Here is a 20,885-nt window from a genome sequence, read left to right as displayed (position 1 = left end):
ATGCTTGAGCGTGTCCAGAGAAGGGCAATGAGGCTGGGGAGAGGCCTTGAGCACAGCCCTATGAGGAGAGGCTGAGGGAGCTGGGATTGGTTAGCCTGGAGAAGAGGAGGCTCAGGGGTGACCTTATTGCTGTCTGCAACTACCTGAGGGGAGGTTGTGGCCAGGAGGAGGTTGCTCTCTTCTCTCAGGTGGCCAGCACCAGAACGAGAGGACACAGCCTCAGGCTGTGCCAGGGGAGATTTAGGCTGGAGGTGAGGAGAAAGTTCTTCCCTGAGAGAGTCATTGGACACTGGAATGGGCTGCCCGGGGAGGTGGTGGAGTCGCCGTCCCTGGAGCTGTTCAAGGCAGGACTGGACGTGGCACTTGGTGCCATGGTCTGGCCTTGAGCTCTGTGCTAAAGGGTTGGACTTGATGATCTGTGAGGTCTCTTCCAGCCTTAGTGATACTGTGATCTCCAGGAAGGAGGCATCCACAGCCTCCCTGGGCAGCCCATTCCAGCATCTCTCCACCCTCTCAACAATTTCTTCCTCACCTCCAGTCTCAATCTCCCCTCTCCCAACTTCTTTCCTTCTCATCCTATCACAAGCCCTTGTGTAAAATCCCTTCCCACCCGTGGTGGGGCTGAGGGAAGATGCAGCCTTTGTGGCTAAAACCCAACCTGCATTTTTCAGCTCAGAGTAATTGTCACACACAAACAGCCTTCAGCTCTGGGTGCTGATGGTGTGGGCACAGGTGGTGCTTTGCCCCCTCCTTTCAAGATGCCCTGTTCCTGGGCTCTACCTCACCTTTCCAGAAGGGATAACTGTTTGCAGTGGCTGGGAGGGAGGTGGGAAAAAGCAAACTCAAGGCTGAAGAGCAGGAAATCCTGCACCCTGTGATAGGTACCCTCTGTGATGTTCATACCAGTTTGGCCTTGAGCAGGTCACCCCTTGCCCATGTGAAGGCAGTTTTTGAGGCTACTCATTTCTCAGGGCAGAGTAAGGACCAAGCCTAATGCATAAATCCAGTGCCCCAGTCTGGTCACACCCTGTGACACCACTGCAGCTGTGCTAATCTCAGACTGGCTTCTCTTCATGTCAGAGGGCAATAAAACATGCAATAAAACATGCACTACAGCCTTCAAAGTGCCAGGCAGAGGATACACCCTCAGTGTCCTCCCTGAGGCCTGAGGAAACCTGCTTGACTGCTCTGGCTGCTGAGGAACATTCAACACCAAAGCATCCCTACAGATAGACTCAGATTGGAAGGGACCCTCAAAGCTCCCTGCAGGCAGCAGGGACACCTTCAACTAGAGCAGGTTACTCAGAGCCACATCACGTCTGACCTTGAGCATCTCCAGGGATGGGCATCAAGTGAGCACATCCCTGGGCAGCCTGTGCCAATGTTTCACCACCCTGATTGTGCAGAACTTCCTCCTGATGTCCAACCTAACTCTGCCCTGCTCCGGTGTCAAACCACTGCCCGTGGCCTATCCCCACAGGCCCTTCTGAACAGTTCCTCCTCCTCTTTAGTTATTGAAATGCAGCTCTGAAGTCCCCCTGGAGCCTTCTCCAGGCTGAACAGCCCCAACTCTCCCAGCCTGTCCTCACAGGGGAGGTTCTTCAGCCCTCTGATCACCGTTGTGGCCTCTGATCCTGCTCCAAGTCTCTCTTGTGCTGAGGCCCCCATATCTGGCCCCAGCCCTGCGGGTGAGGTCTCCCCAGAGCAGAGGGGCAGGATCCTTTCTATCTGCCCACACTGCTTTGGATGCAGCCCAGGCTGCCCTTGGCCTTCTGTGCTGCCAGTGCCCATTGCTGGCTCCTGTCCAGCTTCTCACCCACCAGTACCCCCAGATCCTTTTCTGCAGGACTGCTCTCAATCATCTCCCAGCCTGGATAGATACCAAGGAATGTCCCCACCAAGGTGCAGGACTCTGCTCTCTATTGAACCTCATTAGCTTCTCCTCAGCTCACCTCTGCAGCCTGTCCAGGTCTCTCTGGCTGCCATCCTGTCCTTAGTCTTACTAACTACACCACACAGCTTGCTCTCACTTGCAGACTTGCTGAGGGTGCAACCTTGCTGCCTGTAGCACTGAGGAAGAGACTGAACAGCAGTCAGGAGTCTCAGCCTCACAAGGCACAGCAGAAGCTCCTCCCAAGGACTAACTTACTAAAATCAAACCAGCCAAGGCAGATCTGTCACTTGTATTGGTTTTATTTTAGAAACATCCAAAAATAGGGTGATTTTATTTACCAAAAGCTCCTGCTCACTACACCGATGGGAATCTTCCTGTAACAGTGCTCAAGGACATCTTGTAGAAGACACATTCACCTTGGGAAAAGGGAGTTTCAAAACAGTTCAGTTCTGTCCTGCTGTCCCTGTCGAGTGCAGCACTGTTACAGGTACCTGTTGCTGGTGGTTCCTTTCCTTCCACACAACTCATTCTTGAGAACCCCCCCCCGAAGAGACACCATGCGAGCTAGAAGTCACTTACCAAGTTGAAGCTGGTTTTTTGTTTCTAGGAAGATAACAAAGTGCTCCAGAAACACTGTTCTGCTGATAGTTCACAGTGAAAAAAAAGCAAGCTAATGGAGCAACCATGAGGAATTCTGCAGCTGTTCCTGGAGGTAGTTTGGGCAATGTTGGTAAGGTTTTGGTTTCTGCACTTGTTTTGAGCTTCAAGGATGTCAGGAAACACTGCTCATACTTTTTTTGGAGGTTTTGGTCTTAAAGCTGTTCACCTTTAGATATGAAAGATCTTGGCTTTGGACCTGGAAGTTTGTGTGGAGAGCAGAAAAGAGGAGTTGGATACCAAGAGAACAAGGGGACACAGTCTCAAGTTGTGCCAGGGTAGGTATAGGCTGGATATTAGGAAGAAGTTCTTCCCAGAGAGAGTGATTGGCATTGGAATGGGCTGCCCAGGGAGGTGGTGGAGGCACCGTGCCTGGGGGTCTTCAAGAAAGGACTGGCTGAGGCACTTAGTGCCATGGTCTGGTTGATTGGCCAGGGCTGGGTGCTAGGTTGGACTGGATGATCCTGGAGGTCTCTTCCAACCTGCTTGATTCTATGATTCTAAGAGGTTGTGGAGTCGGTTTCGTGTGGCACTGCAATCATGGAATGGTTTGGGTGGGAAGGGACCTCTAAAGGTCATCTAGTCCAACGCCCCTGCAGTGGGCAGGGACATCTGCAACTGCAGCAGGTCGCTCTGAGCCCCAGCCTGACCTGGCACGGTTCCAGGGGTGGGGCATCTCTCACGGCTCCGGGCAGCCTGGGCCAGGCTGTCACCACTCACCACAGAAGGTGGGGAGCTCACTACATGAGTTGTGCTGAACCAGGCTGTGTGTAGCTGGGGAACAATGAAGTGAGACTGCAACCCAGGAAGGAGTGGGATGGAGTTAAGCTGTGCAGACAGACCAGAATCCCTCCAAGAAAAGACCTGCTCAGAACAAAGGTTCCCAGCACCAAACTGCTGTCTGACATAGTGGATTTCTAAGGAAGAGCTTCTCTCTACTCAGCACCCCCAGAAGCACACTGCACTGTACCAGAATGGCCTCGCTTGGCTGGGACCTCGGTGATCATCTGCTCCAACCTCCCCACCAGGGGCAGGGATGCTTCCTAACTAGCCTTGGTTGTTCAGTGCCTCACCCAGCCTGGCCTGGAACACCTCCACTGTCCAAGTGTCACCCTCTTTCACAGATCACACAAGCAGCTACACACACACACATAAGCCTCTGCTCCCAGGCTTTCCTGAGGCATGCCAAAAAGCTCTGAGCAGGTCCTGTCTGTCTACACCAAACAGCACAGACAAGTTTGGGTGGTGATGGAAAGAAAACAGGCTTAAGAGAACAGCCACACAGATGCAAGGCAGCCTTGCAGGGATTCAGATACAAGGGACAGAGAGCAGCCTTGGCCAGCCAGAGCTGTCCTGCTCTCAGCTGGGACAGGAATGGGAAGCCAAATATATGTGCCTGTGCTTGACAGTCCTCAGAGCAAAGGCTTTGCTCAGTGCTGGCAGTAAAACACCCAAGAGTCCTTCAGTGCCAGGCTTAAAAGACTCAACAAGCTCAGTGGTGCTGGTAACTTGCCAGTAAAACTGGAGAACCCCACCAGAAACGAGAGGGGCCCTAAGCTCAGAAGTGGCTTTCACAGGATGCTGCTGCCCCTCTCCTCTGGACTGGTCAGTGCAAATCTGCAGCTGTTCTTTCAGAGGGAGATCCACTACCTGGCGTCTCTGAAGGGGTCCCCAGGCTCATCTCCCACTTCCAGACGTGCAGGATATTGTCATAGAAAGAACAAGTGGCCACAATGCTCACTTGCCTCGGGCTGTCTGCAGCCCTGGCTGCATCCCCGCCCCGGCCCGCGCCTGTCCCGTTGCGTCTCTCAGCTCCCGAGTCAGACCCACTGGCTGAGCTGGGACCTCCCCCTCGGCCGGTACCCCCAGCCAAATCACAGCTCCTCTTTGCATCAGCATCCCCAGACAGCTTAGGCCCCCTCTCTGCTTGGAGGGGCAAGGCAGGGCTTTCACTCTCCTCATCCAAGATCACATCAAAAGTAGCTGTAGGAGACTCATAAATTATCTTCAGGTTTTGGACTTGCAAATTCAGTCTCTCATCTCCTTCCTCTGATCTTCCCTCAGGCTCCTCTGAACATGGGCACAGAGCAGCAGCCTCCTGGGTGGCAGTCAGGGAATCCCTTGGACACAGCCTTGACCAGTCAGCCCCGTAGGCCAGGGAATTGTGCAGGACATAGGATGACAGGATGAGGCATTCCTCCGTGTTCTCCGCTGGAAAACAAAGTCATCGTCACACAACCAAGCAACTGTTTGGGCTGGAAAAGCTCTCTAAGGTCAGCCAGTCCAATCCTCAATCCAACACCACCACAGCCACTAAACCATGGCCCCAAGTGCCATGGCCACAGGTGCCTGGAACACCTCCAGGGATGGGGACTCCAGCACCTCCCTGGGCAGCCTGTGCCAGTCCCTGAACACTCTTAGCAGCAAATTTTTCCTCATCTCCAACCTAACCCTTCCCTGGCACAGGTTCAGGCCATTTTATCTCCTATCACCTGAGACTACAGGAAAGAGCCCAACCTGTCTCCAACCTCCTTTCAGGGAGCTGTAGAGAGCAATGAGGTCTCCCCTCAGCCTCCTCTTCTCCAGGTTAACCCCCACCCCAGCTCCCTCAGCTGCTCCTCCCCAGCCCTGTTCTCCAGACCCTTCCCCAGCTTTGTGTCCCTTCTCTATACATACTCCAGCCCTTTCCCGTAGTGATGCCCCCAAAACTGGACCCAGTACTGAAGGGAGTGATCCCCACTGAGCCACAAAGACAACAGGGAGCAGGGAATGATCCCCACTGAGCCACAGACACAGCTGGTGAGGCTGCCAGCTCAGCTTCTGGTTAGTCACAAACCGCAGGTGAGTTCCTCCCATCAGCTTTCAGTGCTGGACTCTGGCACCAACTGGGCACAGAGTTCCTCCCTGCCTACATCCACACTTTGCACGGTGTGGATCTGCCCAAGGCTTGGAGAAGTCCAGAAGGCCTCCATTTCCTCTCAGCCTGTCTTTGTGATGTAAATGCAAACAGCTTCTTCGTGTTCTTCTGGCTAAACCAAGCTGCACAGCCTTTGAGGAAGGCAGGTCAGTAGCTGCTGCCTGCAGCAAAGCACCACCTGCCATTCAGAAGAACCTCTCTGAACCATCAAGAGGAAGACAAACCACAATAGTCATGTCTTCCCAGGGAATGTCTTCCCACCAAGGCTTTCCTGCAGGAAAGGAATTAGGGCAGGTGGATAATAACAGTGCCTCTGCACAGCACACCAGGCCCACAGCGAGGAGAGGTCTGAGTCACCCCAAGTTGGAATAAAAACTCTGCTAACAACCTCTAGATCTTTCCAGCATGCTGAGAGCTGGAGGCCTGCCAGTAGTTAAGCCAGAGGCAGCAGAGCAGCCTGAGAGCACCTCTGTTCCCCCAGCACTCACCCATGCTGCCGCGGCAGTCGAGGATCTTGAAGCCGCTCTGCATGCAGGCTGCCAGCAGCACAAACTCACACGTTGGGTGCCACTTCAGCCTCCAGACTCCACCTTCCACGTGGGTGTCTGCCAGGGGCTGCTTCATGTTCCTCGTGTCCCACAGCAGCACATGCTCATCGTAGCTGGAGACACGGCAGGAAGGCTGAGTGAGTGTGACAAGGACAGCCAGGAAAGGGAGCCTGCTTTCCACACACAGGATGGCTGCAGGCACCACACCTGCAGCAGCAGCAGGTTTGAAGGCTCAGAGGAGGCTGTGCTCACATTAGTGAATCCTGGAGCCATGGAATCAGTTTGGTTGGATGAGACTTTTCTGGTCATGAAGTCCAACCATGAGCCCAGCACTGCCAGGTCACCACTAACCTATGGCCCTCAGCACCACATCTGCACAGCTTTGAAGCTCCTCCAGAGATGAGGACTCCACCACTGCCCTGGGAAGCCTTCTGGGAAAGAAATTGTTCCTAATGTCCAACCTAAACTTCCCCTGGTACAATCTGAGGCCATTTCCTCTTGGCTTATTGCTTGCTCCTTGGGAGCAGAGATCAACCTCCGCCTGGCTCCAGCCTCCTTTCAGGGAGCTGTAAAGAGCAATGAGGTCTCCTCTCAGCCTCCTCTACCCCAGTTCCCTCAGCTGTCCCTCCCCATCCCTGTTCTCCAGACCCTCCACCAGCTTTGTTGCCCCTCTCTGGACCTGCTCCTGCCCCTCAGTGTCCTTGTAGTGAGACCCCCAAAACTGAACCCAGTACTCAAGGTGTGGCCTCACCAGCGCTGAGTTTAGGGGGACAATCCTTGTTCTCCAGACCCTTCACCAGCTTCACTGCCATTTCCTGGACTCTTTCCACCCCCTCAGTGCACTACTTAGAGTGAGGGCCCCAAAACTGACCCAAATATTTAAGCAGTTTGATGGGATTTACCTGCCAGTAGCCAGAAGGTTCTCCCGATGGGGACTGCACTGAATGCTGCACACACCCATGGAGTGCCTGCAAAAGAGCCACAGGGACAGCAGTGTGGGAGTTCAGAAGGGATCCTGCCACAGAGTGGGTTAGGTTGGAAGGGACCTCAAAGCTTATCCCCACTAGAGGAGGTTGCTCAAGGTCTCAGCCTCATCCAAGCTGGCCTTGAACATCTCCAGGGAGGTTGTGGAGCACAGAAGCACCCAATGTGATCTTTGATCACATTGGGTGCTTCTGTGCTCCACAACCTCCCTGGGAAACCTGTGCCAGTGTCTCACCACCCTCAACCTGTGCCAGTGTCTCACCACCCTCAACCTGTGCCAGTCTCTCACCACCCTCACTGCAAACAACTTCTTCCTCACATCCAGTTTCAGTCTCCCCTCTGCCACTTCAAACCCATTCCTCCTCCTCCTCCTCTCATTCCCAGACCTTGTCAATAGTCCCTCCCCAGCCCTCCTGCAGCCCCCTGCAGATCCTGGAAGGCCACTCCAAGGTCTCCTCCAAGCCTTCTCTTCTCCAGGCTGCAGAGCCCCAACTCTCTCAGCCTGTGCTCACAGCAGAGCTGCTGCAGCCCTCTCAGCATCTTGGTGGCCTCCTCTGGTCTGGCTCCAACACTTCCATGTCCTGCTTGTGCTGGGGGCTCCAGAACTGCCCCCAGGACTGCAGGTGGGGTGTGAGGAGAGCAGAGCCAAGGGGCAGAATCCCCTCCCTTGCCCTGTGCCCACACTCCTCTGGCTGCAGCCCAGCACAGGGTTGCTGTCTGGGCTGCACTCACCCTGCAGGCTCATGTTGAGCTTTTCTTCACCCCAGACCTGTTCCTCAGGGCTGCTCTCAGCCATTCCCCACCCAGCCTGGAGCTGTGCTTGGGATTTCAATATTTGGAAGTCCACATCAGATGTGGAGACTCCACATAAGGTCCAGCTCCAAGTGTCTCAGGGGAAGACAACAAAGTGAACTCAGAGTGAACTCACACAGGCAAAGCATCACCCACAGGATCCAACAGCCTTTCCAGATCAAAACTTCTACTCACACAGCCCCTCAGCACCAATAATTCCTGGCAATATTTGCACCACAAACTGGTGTTCAGGGCCTGTGAGAATTCCAAGATGACAGCTCCATTCCCACCAGACTTCACTCCCAGCATTGACATTTCCAGAGCAATGATCCCAAGGGTATTTTAAAGCTACAGATAGAATTTCACTGCAGAGCTCTGAAGATTGCTGCAAGCATATTCTAAAGGACAGGTTATGCCACCAGACAAATGCTTCAAAGGAGGCAAGAGTGGAGAAGAAAACATGTAGAAAATGTGACAAAATAAGGTTTAACTACATTTCACAGACACAAAAATTCCCCAAGGAACAGTGGAATTCAGCAGCCTTCTGTTAGCAAAAAGCAACCATCACCACCTTAGAATCACAGAGTGGCAGGGCTTGGAAGGGACCTCTGCAGATCATAGAATTACAGGATCAAGCAGGTTGGAAGAGATCTCCAAGCTCATCCAGTCCAACTTATCCCCCAGCCCTAGCCAGTCAACCAGACCATGGCACTAAGTGCCTCATCCAGGCTTTTCCTGAACACCTCCAGGGATGGTGCCTCCACCACCTCCCTGGTAGGTCCTCAGAATGTTGTTCCAGAGCTGATTATCTCAGTACATTCCTATGTCAATGTAACTTTAAACTACCTATCACCTTCTTCTCTTTCTGAGACTGGCTTAGGTTGTGGTTACCAAGCTTACAGCATCTTTAATGTCATCTAGCATCACAGGAATGTTTTGGTTGGAATCATAGAATCATAGAATCAACCAGGTTGGAAGAGAGCTCCAAGATCATCCAGTCCAACCTAGCACCCAGCCCTAGCCAGTCAACCAGACCATGGCACTAAGTGCCTCATCCAGGCTTTTGTTGAAGACCCCCAGGGACGGTGCCTCCACCACCTCCCTGGGCAGCCCATTCCAATGCCAATCACTCTCTCTGGGAAGAACTTCTTCCTAACATCCAGCCTAGACCTACCCTGGCACAACTTGAGACTGTGTCCCCTTGTTCTACTGCTGGTTACCTGGGAGAAGAGGCCACCCCCCACCTGGCTACAATGCCCCTTCAGGTAGTTGTAGACAGTAATAAGATCCCCCCTGAGCCTCCTCTTCTCCAGGCTAAACACCCCCAGCTCCCTCAGCCTCTCCTCATAGGATTTGTGCTCCAGGCCCCTCACCAGCTTTGTTGCCCTTCTCTGGACATGTTCCAGCACCTCAACATCTCTCTTGAATTGAGGGGCCCAGAACTGGACACAGTACTCAAGGTGTGGCCTGACCAGTGCTGAAAGAAAAGACCTTTAAGATCATCAGCCAGACACCACCATACCCATTAAACCATGTCCCAAAGTGAAAAGAGTTCATCACCAAGACAGATTCACAGACTGCATTGAGTTAAAAGAGACTCTCAAAGGCCATCTTGTCCAACCCCCCTGCAGCCAGCAGGAGACACCTCTAACTAGATCAGGTTGCTCAGGGTCCCATTGAGTTGGACTTTGAATGCCTCCAGGGATGGGGCCTGGACCACATCTCTGGGCAACCTGTTGCAGTATTTCCCCACCCTTCCTGCTGATGTCCAACCTAAATGTACCCTGCTCCAGTTTGGAACAGGCCTCATTTCAAAACCAGCCCTGGTTGCAAGACAGATCAGTCAAACTGACCAACCACTTCTCAGGGAGATGATGACATTTTCCTTCTACTGGATCAATCTCGTGTTGGAAAACCAAATTAGTTAACCACTCTAATAACTCTTAGGGTAAATCTGAGCGCTCTAAAGTGACCTTTATCACTTGATCATTGAGCCCAAGCCCTCTGCCACAGCAGGAGCACATCCAGGTGGGTCTTGAAAGTCTTCAGAGGAGACTCCACAACCTCTTTGGGCAGCCTGCTCCAGGCCTCCAGCAGCCTCACACCAAACAACTTTCTCCTCATGCTGATGTGGAACCTCCTGGCTTCCAGTTTGTGTTCACTGCCCCTTCTCCTGTCACAGGACACCACTGAAAAGAACCTGGCCCCTTCTTGTCACTCACCCCTCACATATTAATAGACACTGGATCCCCTCTCAACCTTCTCCAGACCAAACAACCCCAGGGCTCTCAGCCTTCTTTTATAGGAGACATGTTTCAGTCCCTTCATCATCCTCAGAGCTCTCTGTTCGACTCTCCAGCAGGTTCCTGTCTCTGTTGAACTGGGGAGCCCAAAACTGGATAGAGCATTCCAGCTGTGGTCTCACCAGAGCAGAGGTGCAGGAAAACCTCCCTAGCCCTGATGGCCACACTTTTCTTGCTGCACCCCAGGATGCCATTGGCACGTTGCTGCCCCATGCAGAACTTGCTGCCCACCAGCACTCCGAGATCTTTCTCCACAGAGCTGCTTGCCAGCAGGACAATTTCTAGTCTGCACTAGTGCCTGCTGTTATTCTTCCCCAGGTGCAGGACTCTGCATTGTCCTTCCTGAACCTCACAAGGTAGAAGCAAGCTGCTGGCTTGTTATGGAATCATAGAATCAAAGAATCAAGCAGGTTGGAAGAGACCACCAAGATCATCCAGTCCAACCTATCCCCCAGCCCTAGCCAATCAACTAGACCATGGCACTAAGTGCCTCAGCCAGGCTTTTCTTGAAGACCTCCAGGGATGGTGCCTCCACCACCTCCCTGGGCAGCCCATTCCAATGCCAATCACTCTCTCTGACAACAACTTCCTCCTCACATCCAGCCTAGACCTCCCCCAGCACAACTTAAGACTATGTCCCCTTGTTCTATTGCTGGTTACCTGGGAGAAGAGGCCACCCCCACCTGGCTACAGTGTCCCTTCAGGTAGTTGTAGACAGCAATGAGGTCACCCCTGAGCCTCCTCTTCTCTAGGCTAAACACCCCCAGCTCCCTCAGCCTCTCCTCATAGGCTTTGTGTTCCAGGCCCCTCACCAGCTTTGTTGCCCTTCTCTGGACACCTTCCAGCAGCTCAACATCTCTCTTGAATTGAGGGGCCCAGAACTGGACACAGCACTCAAGGTTGGTGAACACAAAGAAGAAAGTTCCAACCTGAAGTTGTCCTCAGACAAACCAATCTAATTGCTGTCTCCATTTCCCAGGGTGGGCAGGCAGGAACAGGACTCCACAGCCGCTGCATGTCTCTGAGCTCCACGGGCTGGGAAGGGGCACAGCAGCACCCTGTGTTCACAGCCGAGAGCTGCAGGCTGCAGCTGCACACCTGCCTTGCTTACCTCCTGCTGGTGAAGACTGGAGCCTCTGGACTGCACCTGGTGTCCCAGCCCTTTAGCAGGCTGTCGTCTCCTCCTGCACAAAGACAAAAGCTGGTCACCCAGAGCACCATCCCAGCGCAGCACTGGGCACTAAGGCAGCACAAGAGCCTCACAGAATCTGCACAGTAACTGATTCAGCTACTCAGGGCTAAGAACTATTTCCCAGTGAGCTGATGCTTTCCAGCTGTAGGATCTCACTGAAAGAACTGGACAGGCTGAGAAAGCTGAGCCCCAGAGAAGGCTCCAGGGAGACCTCAGAGCTGCATTTCAGTATCTAAAGGGGACCTACAGAAGTTTGGCAAAAGACTGTTCAGAAGGACTTGTGAGGATAGGACCAGGGGCAATGGTTTGGAACTGGAGCAGGGCAGAGGTAGGTTGGACATCAGGAGAAAGTTCTGCACAGTGAGGGTGGTGAAATACCAGCACAGGTTGCTCAGAGATGTGGTAGAGGTCCTGCCCCTGAAACAATTCAAGGTCAAACTTGCTGTGTCCCTGGGCAGCCTGCTCTAGTTGGAGGTGTCCCTGCTGCCTGCAGGGGAGTTGGACAAGAGGAGCTTTGGAGGTCTCGTCCAACCCAATGCAATCTGTGACTACCACCCAGCACCTGAGGCTCACAGAGGAGCCATTCCTCAGCCACACTCTCACTGCTAAGCAAAACAACAAAAACAGAAGAGAAAAAGCCTGGAATCCAGAAGCTCTCTGCTCTCTTTTGCACTCCACAAGGAATTAACATCTTTTTTACCAACACCCAAAGTGGAGCTTAAAAGGTACAGCTCCTCCTAACTCCAACCACTCCCCACAATCAAGAAGCCTTTTACCCACAGCAGAGACCCCAGCTCCTAGAAGGAGGTGTGATGCAAGCAGCCTACTCAACCCTGGCCAACAAAATGCCATGGAATTCACATCCCTGAAGAAGATGTCCCCTCCTGAACACCTCTGAACAGGATTCCCAGCCCTTACAGACCTGAGTACACAATGTCAGTGTCCCAGTAGTTAAAAGCAGCAATCCAGGCCTCGAATTTGTGAGCTTCCCACTGGTTCAGGACGTGCACAGAAGGAGCAGATTCATCTATGGAGAAAAGATTGAGCTTCCCCTCTGAATCGCTGCTGATGACTCTCAAGGGACATCCACTGCAGCAGAACACAGAGAAGGCATCAGGAGTTAGTGAAACCTGTGCCCTGAGCTGCACAACACAGAGAAAGCATCAGGAGTTAGTGAAACCTGTGTCCTGAGCTGCACAACACAGAAAGCATCAGGAGTTAGTGAAACCTGTGCCCTGAGCTGCACAGCACACAGAAAGCATCAGGAGTTAGTGAAACCTGTGTCCTGAGCTGCACAACACACAGAAAGCATCAGGAGTTAGTGAAACCTGTGCCCTGAGCTGCACAACACACAGAAAGCATCAGGAGTTAGTGAAACCTGTGCCCTGAGCTGCACAGCACACAGAAAGCATCAGGAGTTACTAAAACCTGTGTCCTGAGCTGCACAACACAGAAAGCATCAGGAGTTAGTGAAACCTGTGCCCTGAGCTGCACAACACACAGAAAGCATCAGGAGTTAGTGAAACCTGTGCCCTGAGCTGCACAGCACACAGAAAGCATCAGGAGTTACTAAAACCTGTGTCCTGAGCTGCACAACACAGAGAAAGCATCAGGAGTTGGTGAAACCTGTGCCCTGAGCTGCACAACACACAGAAAGCATCAGGAGTTGGTGAAACCTGTGCCCTGAGCTGCACAACACAGAAAGCATCAGGAGTTACTGAAACCTGTGCCCTGAGCTGCACAACACAGAAAGCATCAGGAGTTAGTGAAACCTGTGCCCTGAGCTGCACAACACACAGAAAGCATCAGGAGTTAGTGAAACCTGTGTCCTGAGCTGCACAACACACAGAAAGCATCAGGAGTTAGTGAAACCTGTGCCCTGAGCTGCACAACACACAGAAAGCATCAGGAGTTAGTGAAACCTGTGCCCTGAGCTGCACAACACACAGAAAGCATCAGGAGTTAGTGAAACCTGTGTCCTGAGCTGCACAACACAGAGAAAGCATCAGGAGTTAGTGAAACCTGTGCCCTGAGCTGCACAACACACAGAAAGCATCAGGAGTTAGTGAAACCTGTGCCCTGAGCTGCACAGCACAGAAAGCATCAGGAGTTAGTGAAACCTGTGCCCTGATCTGCACAACACAGAGAAAGCATCAGGAGTTAGTGAAACCTGTGCCCTGAGCTGCACAGCACAGAAAGCATCAGGAGTTAGTGAAACCTGTGCCCTGAGCTGCACAACACACAGAAAGCATCAGGAGTTAGTGAAACCTGTGCCCTGATCTGCACAACACACAGAAAGCATCAGGAGTTAGTGAAACCTGTGCCCTGAGCTGCACAACACACAGAAAGCATCAGGAGTTAGTGAAACCTGTGCCCTGAGCTGCACAACACACAGAAAGCATCAGGAGTTAGTGAAACCTGTGCCCTGATCTGCACAACACACAGAAAGCATCAGGAGTTACTGAAACCTGTGTCCTGAGAAGCTGCTGGATTCACAAAGAGCAGCCAAAGAACAGACAGCAGAACAGACACCTGCTGTTGCAGGAGTGTCTGATCCAATACAACACTGAGAGCAACAGGCTGTACAACACAGCAACAGGCTGTACAAGAAAACCAGACAGGTACTTTTGACAAGGGCTTAGAGTGCCAGGACAAAGGACAATGGCTTTGAGCTGGGAGAGGGTAGATTGAGAGTGAAGATGAGGAAGAAATTCTTTGCAGTGAAGGTGGGGAGACAGTGGCACAGGTTGCCCAAAGAGGCTGTGGAAGCTCCAAGCCTGGAGGTGTTGAAGGCCAGGCTGGATGAAGCCTTGAGCAAGCTGTGCTGGTGGGAGGTGTCCCTGCGAATGGCAGGGGCTTGGAACTGGAAAATCTTTCAGGTCCCTTCCAACCCAAACCCTGCTGTGACTCTCTGAAGGAATGTTTGTATGTATTCTGCTCTTCCCAGCTCCAGCCCATCCCAAAATCACCTACACCAACCATCCCCACTCCCTGATTTCACAGGGCAGTAAGCCCTCACAGCCACAGGAGGGGAAGAAAGCCAGCCTTGGGTCTGCCTTCTGCTAGACACAGAACAGGACCTGTCCCATGCTTGCTATTACACATGAAGGCAGATTCTATTTTCCTCCAGGTCAGACTGACAAGAGCCTCCCAAAGTCTCCTCCCTCTTCTGGTTGGAATAGCAGGAGGCTAAGGGGAGACCTACTGCAGAGAGAGAAGATGGAGCCATTTCCAAACCAATTCTCTCCCATTTCTAACTCACCTCTAAGCTCCCTCCATGAGCTGTTGTAGTTCTTTGACACAACTTCACACAAAAAACCTCCAAGAGCAGCTGGAGCCAGTGGCTGTATCTGCATCCCACTCTGGTCTTTCCTTGTTAGCAAAGGCAACAGAGGATGTGTCCCTGACCCACCTGCTGCCCCTCACCACAGCACAACCTCCCACCTGTTGCTGACTTAGTCTCTTACACTGGCCCTGCTATGCCTTCACTTTCCTCTGTCACCCTTGCTCTGGAAAAAGTATCTTCTAGAGAAGGTGCAGCTGAGACCAAGAAAGATTTAAGCTGCTTTGCAAGAAGCCACCAAGGGTTCATTATTAAATGCTCAGCCTATGGCTGAGAGCTGCCACACACACAGTGGCCTCCAATACCATCTCCTGTCCTCACCATTGCTCTCGTCCTGTGGACCAGTCCAAAGATAAGGCCAGACGCTGTGCGCCGAGATCCACCCTGAAGCAAGGCTCCAGCATGCAGCTGTTCTTCTACTGGAAAGAAAAGGAGTGGGTTAAGAGTGGGAAGACAGCAGGCCCTAACACCACCTGTACTGCTGACACCCACAGCAGGTGTTCTCCAGACTGCTGAGCATGGCAGAGCCCCACGCTCCAGAAGAGATGAACCACCCCACAGACACCTATGGGCACTCAGTACCAGCTGAAGGACAAACAGTGTCACAGTACCACAGTATCACAGTATCACCAAGGTTGGAAGAGACCTCACAGATCACCAAGTCCAACCCTTTACCACAGAGCTCAAGGCCAGACCATGGCACCAAGTGCCACGTCCAGTCCTGCCTTGAACAGCTCCAGGGACGGCGACTCCACCACCTCCCCGGGCAGCCCATTCCAGTGTCCAATGACTCTCTCAGGGAAGAACTTTCTCCTCACCTCCAGCCTAAATCTCCCCTGGCACAGCCTGAGGCTGTGTCCTCTCCTTCTGGTGCTGGCCACCTGAGAGAAGAGAGCAACCTCCTCCTGGCCACAACCACCCCTCAGGTAGTTGCAGACAGCAATAAGGTCTGCCCTGAGCCTCCTCTTCTCCAGGCTAACCAATCCCAGCTCCCTCAGCCTCTCCTCGTAGGGCTGTGCTCAAGGCCTCTCCCCAGCCTCGTTGCCCTTCTCTGGACACACAGGACCCCCACTCTCCTGCTACACATCTCCCACCACACCACTTAGGCTTTGGTTCCTCTCACGAGTGAAGTGCAGGGGAAGTGCTGACCTGGCTGCTGAAGGCCTTTACAGACTTCCTTCTCTTGCTCCACTCTGTGAATGTTCCTCTTGATCACTCCCTCCCCTCACCAGCCAGAAGCCTCTCTCCACAATTCTTCCCTGTTCTTAACCACTTTGCACCTTCTGCTGTCTTCACCGAGTCCATCCCATAGCTATTCTTAAGTGCCAGTTTCCAGGGTTAGCTTCTGTCCCCTCATGCTTCTCATTTGCCACACTTTGCAGGTGGGCAGAGCCCAGAGAGTCTCTGGAGCCATGAACACATCTGTGGCATTTAGCAAAAGCATTATCAGAACCACAGAATGCATCAGGCTGAAAGGGACCCTCTAAGGTCAACTCCTTAGGGACACCTCCAGCTAGATCAGGCTGCCCAGACCAAAAGCAGTATTTAAATGACAAGTATTTAAAAAGCTAAGCACAGTGAGGAAAACATGGAAATCACAGAATGAGAGTGCCAGGGGCACGAAGGGACCCTGAAAACTCATCTGCTCCAGCCCTCTGCCAGAGCAGCATCACCCAGAGCAGATCACACTGGAAGGCATCCAGATGGTTCTTGGGTATCTCCAGGGAGGGAGACTCCACAACACCCCTGGGCAGCCTGTGCCAGTGCTCTGTCATCCTCACAGGGAAAAAAGTCCTCCTCAGCTTTAGATGGAACCTCCATTGCCTCAACTTCCACCCGTTGCCCCTTGTCCTGTCACTGGGCATCACCAAGAGGCTTCCTCCATCCTCCTGGCACTCACCCTTGCATGTGTCATTTACTTGGCCCTGAGCAAGGCCTCTGACACTGTCCCCCACCACATCCTGCTCTCCAAGCTGGTGCCACATGGGTTTGATTGGAGGACCACAGGATGGACAAAGAAGTGGCTTGATGACTGCACCCACAGAGTGGCTGTCAATGGCTCCATGGCCAAGTGCAGGCAGTGACAAGTGCAGTCCCTCAGGGAGCAGCCCTGGGACCAGTCTTGCTCAACATCTCTGTGGGTGCCATGGGCAGAGGCACTGAGTGCAGCCTCAGCAAGTTTGCTGCCCACACCAAGCTGTGTGCTGCAGCAGCCAGGCTGGAGGGCAGGATCCATCCAGAGGGAGCTGGGCAGGCTGCAGAGGTGGGCACAAGCCAAGCTCAGGAGGCTCAACAAGACCAAGGGCAAGGTCCTGCAGCTGAGGCAAGGCAATGCCAAGCACCAATGCAGGCTGGGCAGGGAGTGGCTGGAGAGCAGCCCTGAGGAGAGGGACTTGGGGGTGCTGCTGGAGGAGAAGCTCAGCAGGAGCCAGCAGTGTGCACTTGCAGCCCAGAAAGCCAAGCAGAGCCTGGGCTGCAGCAGCAGCAGCATGGCCAGCAGGGCCAGGGAGGGGATTCTCCCCCTCTGCTGAGAGCCCACCTGGAGTACTGCATCCAGCTCTGGAGCCCCTGGGACAAGAGGGCTGTGGAGATGCTGGAGAGTGTCCAGAGCAGGGCCAGAGGGATGCTGAGAGGCTGCAGCAGCTCTGCTGTGAGCACAGACTGAAAGAGTTGGGGCTGTGCAGGCTGGAGCAGAGGAGGCTCCCAGGGGACCTTCTTGTGGCCTCCCTGGGTCTGAAGGGGGCTACAAAAAGCTGGGGAGGGATTTTTGAGGCTGTGAGGGAGTGTCAGGAGTGGGGGAATGGAGCAAAGCTGGAGGTGGGGAGAGTGAGGCTGGAGGTGAGGAGGAAGTTGCTGAGCAGGAGAGTGGTGAGAGGCTGGAATGGGTTGCCCAGGGAGGTGGTTGAGGCCCCATGGCTGGAGGTGTTTAAGGCCAGGCTGGCTGAGGCTGTGTGCAGCCTGCTCTAGGGTAGGGTGTCCCTGGGCATGGCAGGGGGAGTTGGAACTGGCTGCTCCTTGTGGTCCCTTCCAAGCCTGCCTGATTCTGTATTGATAAACATGAATGAGGTCACCCCTTCTTCTCCTCTCCAAGCTCCAAGCCCCAGTTCCCTCAGGCTCTCCTCCTAAGGAAGATGTTCAACTCCCTTAATCATTTGCATGGCTCTAATCCTCTCCTACTGCTTTCCTACATGGCTCTGAACACTTCAGCTTCAGCAGCAGTGGGTGTCACAGCCTCCTACCTCACTGCCAGTCAGGTGGCAAAACTCCACGGCGCCTGTCGAGTTTGCAATGCCAACCATGGGATGTTCTGCAACAGGAATGTGGCACCTAAAAGAAATCAAGTTAAACAGGTCTTGAAGGTCTTATCTTTCACATATTTAAGGAGGAGAGCAAAGTCCTAACTTCCTGCTGCAAGATGCACGAGGCACTGGAGCAAAAGAAATCTCCTTAAGAAAACCTAAGGCTCCTCAGGTACCCAGGAACCTGCACGGAGGGGACTGTACACAGGGGACAGCTACTGTGGGGTATGAAATGAATGAGCTCCACAGTCATAGAATCACAGAATCATAGAATCCAGCAGGTTGGAAGAGAGCTCCAAGCTCATCCAGCCCAACCTAGCACCCAGCCCTGCCCAACCAACCAGACCATGGCACTACGTGTCCCAGCCAGGATTGGCTTCAACACCTCCAGCCACACAGACTCCACCACCTCCCTGGGCAGCCCATTCCAATGCCAATCACTCTCTCTGACAACAACTTCCTAACAACAGCCAGCCTAGACCTGCCCTGGCACAGCTTGAGCCTCTGTCCCCTTCTTCTGGCCCTGGCTGCCTGGCAGCAGAGCCCAACCCCACCTGGCTACAGCCTCCCTGCAGGCAGCTGCAGGCAGCAATCAGCTCTGCCCTGAGCCTCCTCTGCTGCAGGCTGCACCCCCCCAGCTCCCTCAGCCTCTCCTCACAGGGCTCTGCTCCAGGCCCCTCCCCAGCCTTGCTGCCCTTCTCCAAACACCTTCCAGCACCTCAACATCTCTCTTGAATTGAGGGCCTCAGAACTGGACACAGCACTCAAGGTGTGGCCTGAGCAGTGCTGAGCACAGGGGCAGAAGAACCTCCCTTGTCCTACTGGCCACACTGCTCCTGAGCCAGCCCAGGATGCCATTGGCTCTCTTGGCCACGTGGGCACACTGCTGCCTCATCCTCAGCTACTATCCACCAGCACCCCCCAGGTCCCTCTTCTCTTGGCTGCTTTCCAGCCACTCAGCCCCAGACCAACTGCTCCTAAAGAACCAGAAAAGCATAAGAGAAATGAGCATATGGAGGAGCAGCACTGGACTACTGCAGCCAGTTCTGGTGTTCCCAGCACTAGAAGGACACGGAACTGTTGGTGGCCATGAAGATGATGAAGGCTGGAGAACCTCCCCTGCGAGGACAGGCTGGGACAGTTGGGGCTGTTCAGCCTGGAGAAGGCTGCTGGGAGACCTTAGAGAAGCCTTCCAGTACCTGAAGGGGCTGCAGGAGAGCTGGGGAGGGACTGTGGACAAGGGCTGGGAGTGGCAGGATGAGGGACAATGGCTTTGAGCTGGGGGAGATTGTCTTTGAGTCATTCTATGATGCTATGAGATGGGGAAACAATTCCTGAGAGTGAGGGTGGGGAGAGACTGGCACAGGTTGAGGGTGGTGAGACACTGGCACAGGTTGAGGGTGCTGAGACACTGGCACAGGTTGAGGGTGCTGAGACACTGGCACAGGTTTCCCAGGGAGGTTGTGGAGCACAGAAGCACCCAACGTGATCAAAGATCACGTTGGGTGCTTCTGTGCTCCACAACCTCCCTGGAGGTGTTCAGCACCAGGTTGGATGTTGACTTGAGTGACCTGCTCTAGTAGGAGGTGTCCCTGCCAACAGCCCCCCCCCCCCGAAGAGCAAACCAAGCTGCTGTGAGCTCCATACAGCCAGGGAGCAGCATTACCACTTGATGTCCAGGATGGCAGCAGTGTCAATCCTCTGGATCTCGGTGAGGGGGATGAAAGGCTGCTCCTCGTGGTAGTGATAGAGGTAGAGGCGCCCGGTCCGGTCACAGGCACCACTGCTGCCTCGGGAGTCGCTCTGCAGCAAAAAGGGCGAAGCAAAGAGGAGGTTCAGCAGCAGTTCTACCAGCCCAGAGCTCTCCCCGCCGCAGAGCTTGCCGGCAGCAGCACAGCAGAGGGACCCGGCAGGTCAAGTCCCTCCCTTGAGGCATTAAAGCCACCACAGCCACCTCAGAGCCATCCACCCTCGCTCGCAAGGTCTGCTCAGCCCCCTCAAGGTAACCCCAAGGCCACGGCCGGGCAGGGCACGGGGCTGAGGCTGCCAGCGAAGGGCAGGGAAAGGACCCCCGGGGCCGGTCGAGGGGACCGAGAGGACTCCTAGCCCGGCTGGGGCGGCCAGCGAAGGGCAGGAATGGTCCGAGGGGACCGAGGGGACTCCTGGCCCGGCTGTGGCGGCCAGCGAAGGGCAGGAAAGGACCGAGGGGACTCCTTAGCTGCCTGGAGCGACCAGCGAAGGGCACGAAAGGACCGAGGGGACTCCTTAGCTGCCTGGAGCGGCCAGCGAAGGGCACGAAAGGACCGAGGGGACTCCTTAGCTGCCTGGAGCGACCAGCGAAGGGCAGGAAAGGACCGAGGGGACTCCTGGCCCGGCTGTGGCGGCCAGCGGAGGGCAGGAAAGGACCGAGGGGACCGAGAGGACTCCTGGCCCGGCTGTGGCGGCCAGCGGAGGGCAAGAAAGGACTCCCGGGACTGGTCGAGGTGACCGAGGGGACTCCTTAGCCGCCTGGAGCGGCCAGCGAAGGGCAGGAAAGGACCGAGGGGACTCCCGGCCCGGCTGGGGCGGCCCGCGAAGGGCAGGAACGGACCGAGGGGACTCCTTAGCCGCCTGGAGCGGCCAGCGAAGGGCACGAAAGCACCGAGGGGACTCCCGGCCCGGCTGGGGCGGCCCGCGAAGGGCAGGACCCCCTGGCCGAGCCCAGCCGCGGTGCGGCCGAGCCCCGTGGCGGCGGGCGGGCAGGCTCACCGCGGCGGGCGGGCGGAGGTGGTAGGTGCCGCAGGCCAGGATGCTGTGCCAGCCCTCCACCGGGCACCACTCCACCGCGTCCGCGCTGAACTCCGTGTCCACCACCTGCAGCGTCCGCGTCCGGCACGGCGCCGCCATCTCGGGGCGGGCTCAGGCCGCGGGCGGCGCAGCGGAACCGCCGCCGTCTGCTTCCCGGTCAGCCGCGGAG

The 20,885-nt window shown here is 54.6% G+C and overlaps 1 protein-coding gene across 1 annotated transcript; it reads right to left on the bottom strand.

Annotated features, from left to right (window-relative positions):
- Positions 1–2,175: 2,175 nt before the first annotated feature.
- Positions 2,176–20,885, bottom strand: DPH7 (diphthamide biosynthesis 7). Its single transcript, XM_064171451.1, has 9 exons — positions 20,678–20,885; positions 19,596–19,732; positions 17,870–17,957; positions 14,952–15,046; positions 12,210–12,376; positions 11,207–11,279; positions 6,919–6,984; positions 5,957–6,129; positions 2,176–4,762 (listed from the first exon to the last, which is right to left on the bottom strand). The coding sequence occupies exons 1-9, from the start codon at positions 20,813–20,815 to the stop codon at positions 4,158–4,160; spliced, it is 1,542 nt and encodes a 513-aa protein (XP_064027521.1). The 5' UTR covers positions 20,816–20,885; the 3' UTR covers positions 2,176–4,157.

This window comes from Pogoniulus pusillus, chromosome 35 (assembly GCF_015220805.1).
Source record: "Pogoniulus pusillus isolate bPogPus1 chromosome 35, bPogPus1.pri, whole genome shotgun sequence".
NCBI classification, from domain to species: Eukaryota; Metazoa; Chordata; class Aves; order Piciformes; family Lybiidae; genus Pogoniulus; species Pogoniulus pusillus.
The sequence above is the reverse complement of the archived record's forward strand: the minus strand, read 5'-3'. Positions and strand labels throughout refer to the sequence as shown.

Bases quoted from the DNA above. Each gene is read 5' to 3' on its own strand.
- DPH7 (XM_064171451.1), bottom strand. From the start codon at position 20,815: ATGGCGGCGCCGTGCCGGACGCGGACGCTGCAGGTGGTGGACACGGAG. The intron at 15,047-17,869 runs GTAGGAGGCTGT...TCTTTCCAGTAG, and splicing joins GCCACCTGACTGGCAGTGAG to AAGAACAGCTGCATGCTGGA. The intron at 4,763-5,956 runs GTGAGTGCTGGG...TTTGTTTTCCAG, and splicing joins CGACTGCCGCGGCAGCATGG to CGGAGAACACGGAGGAATGC.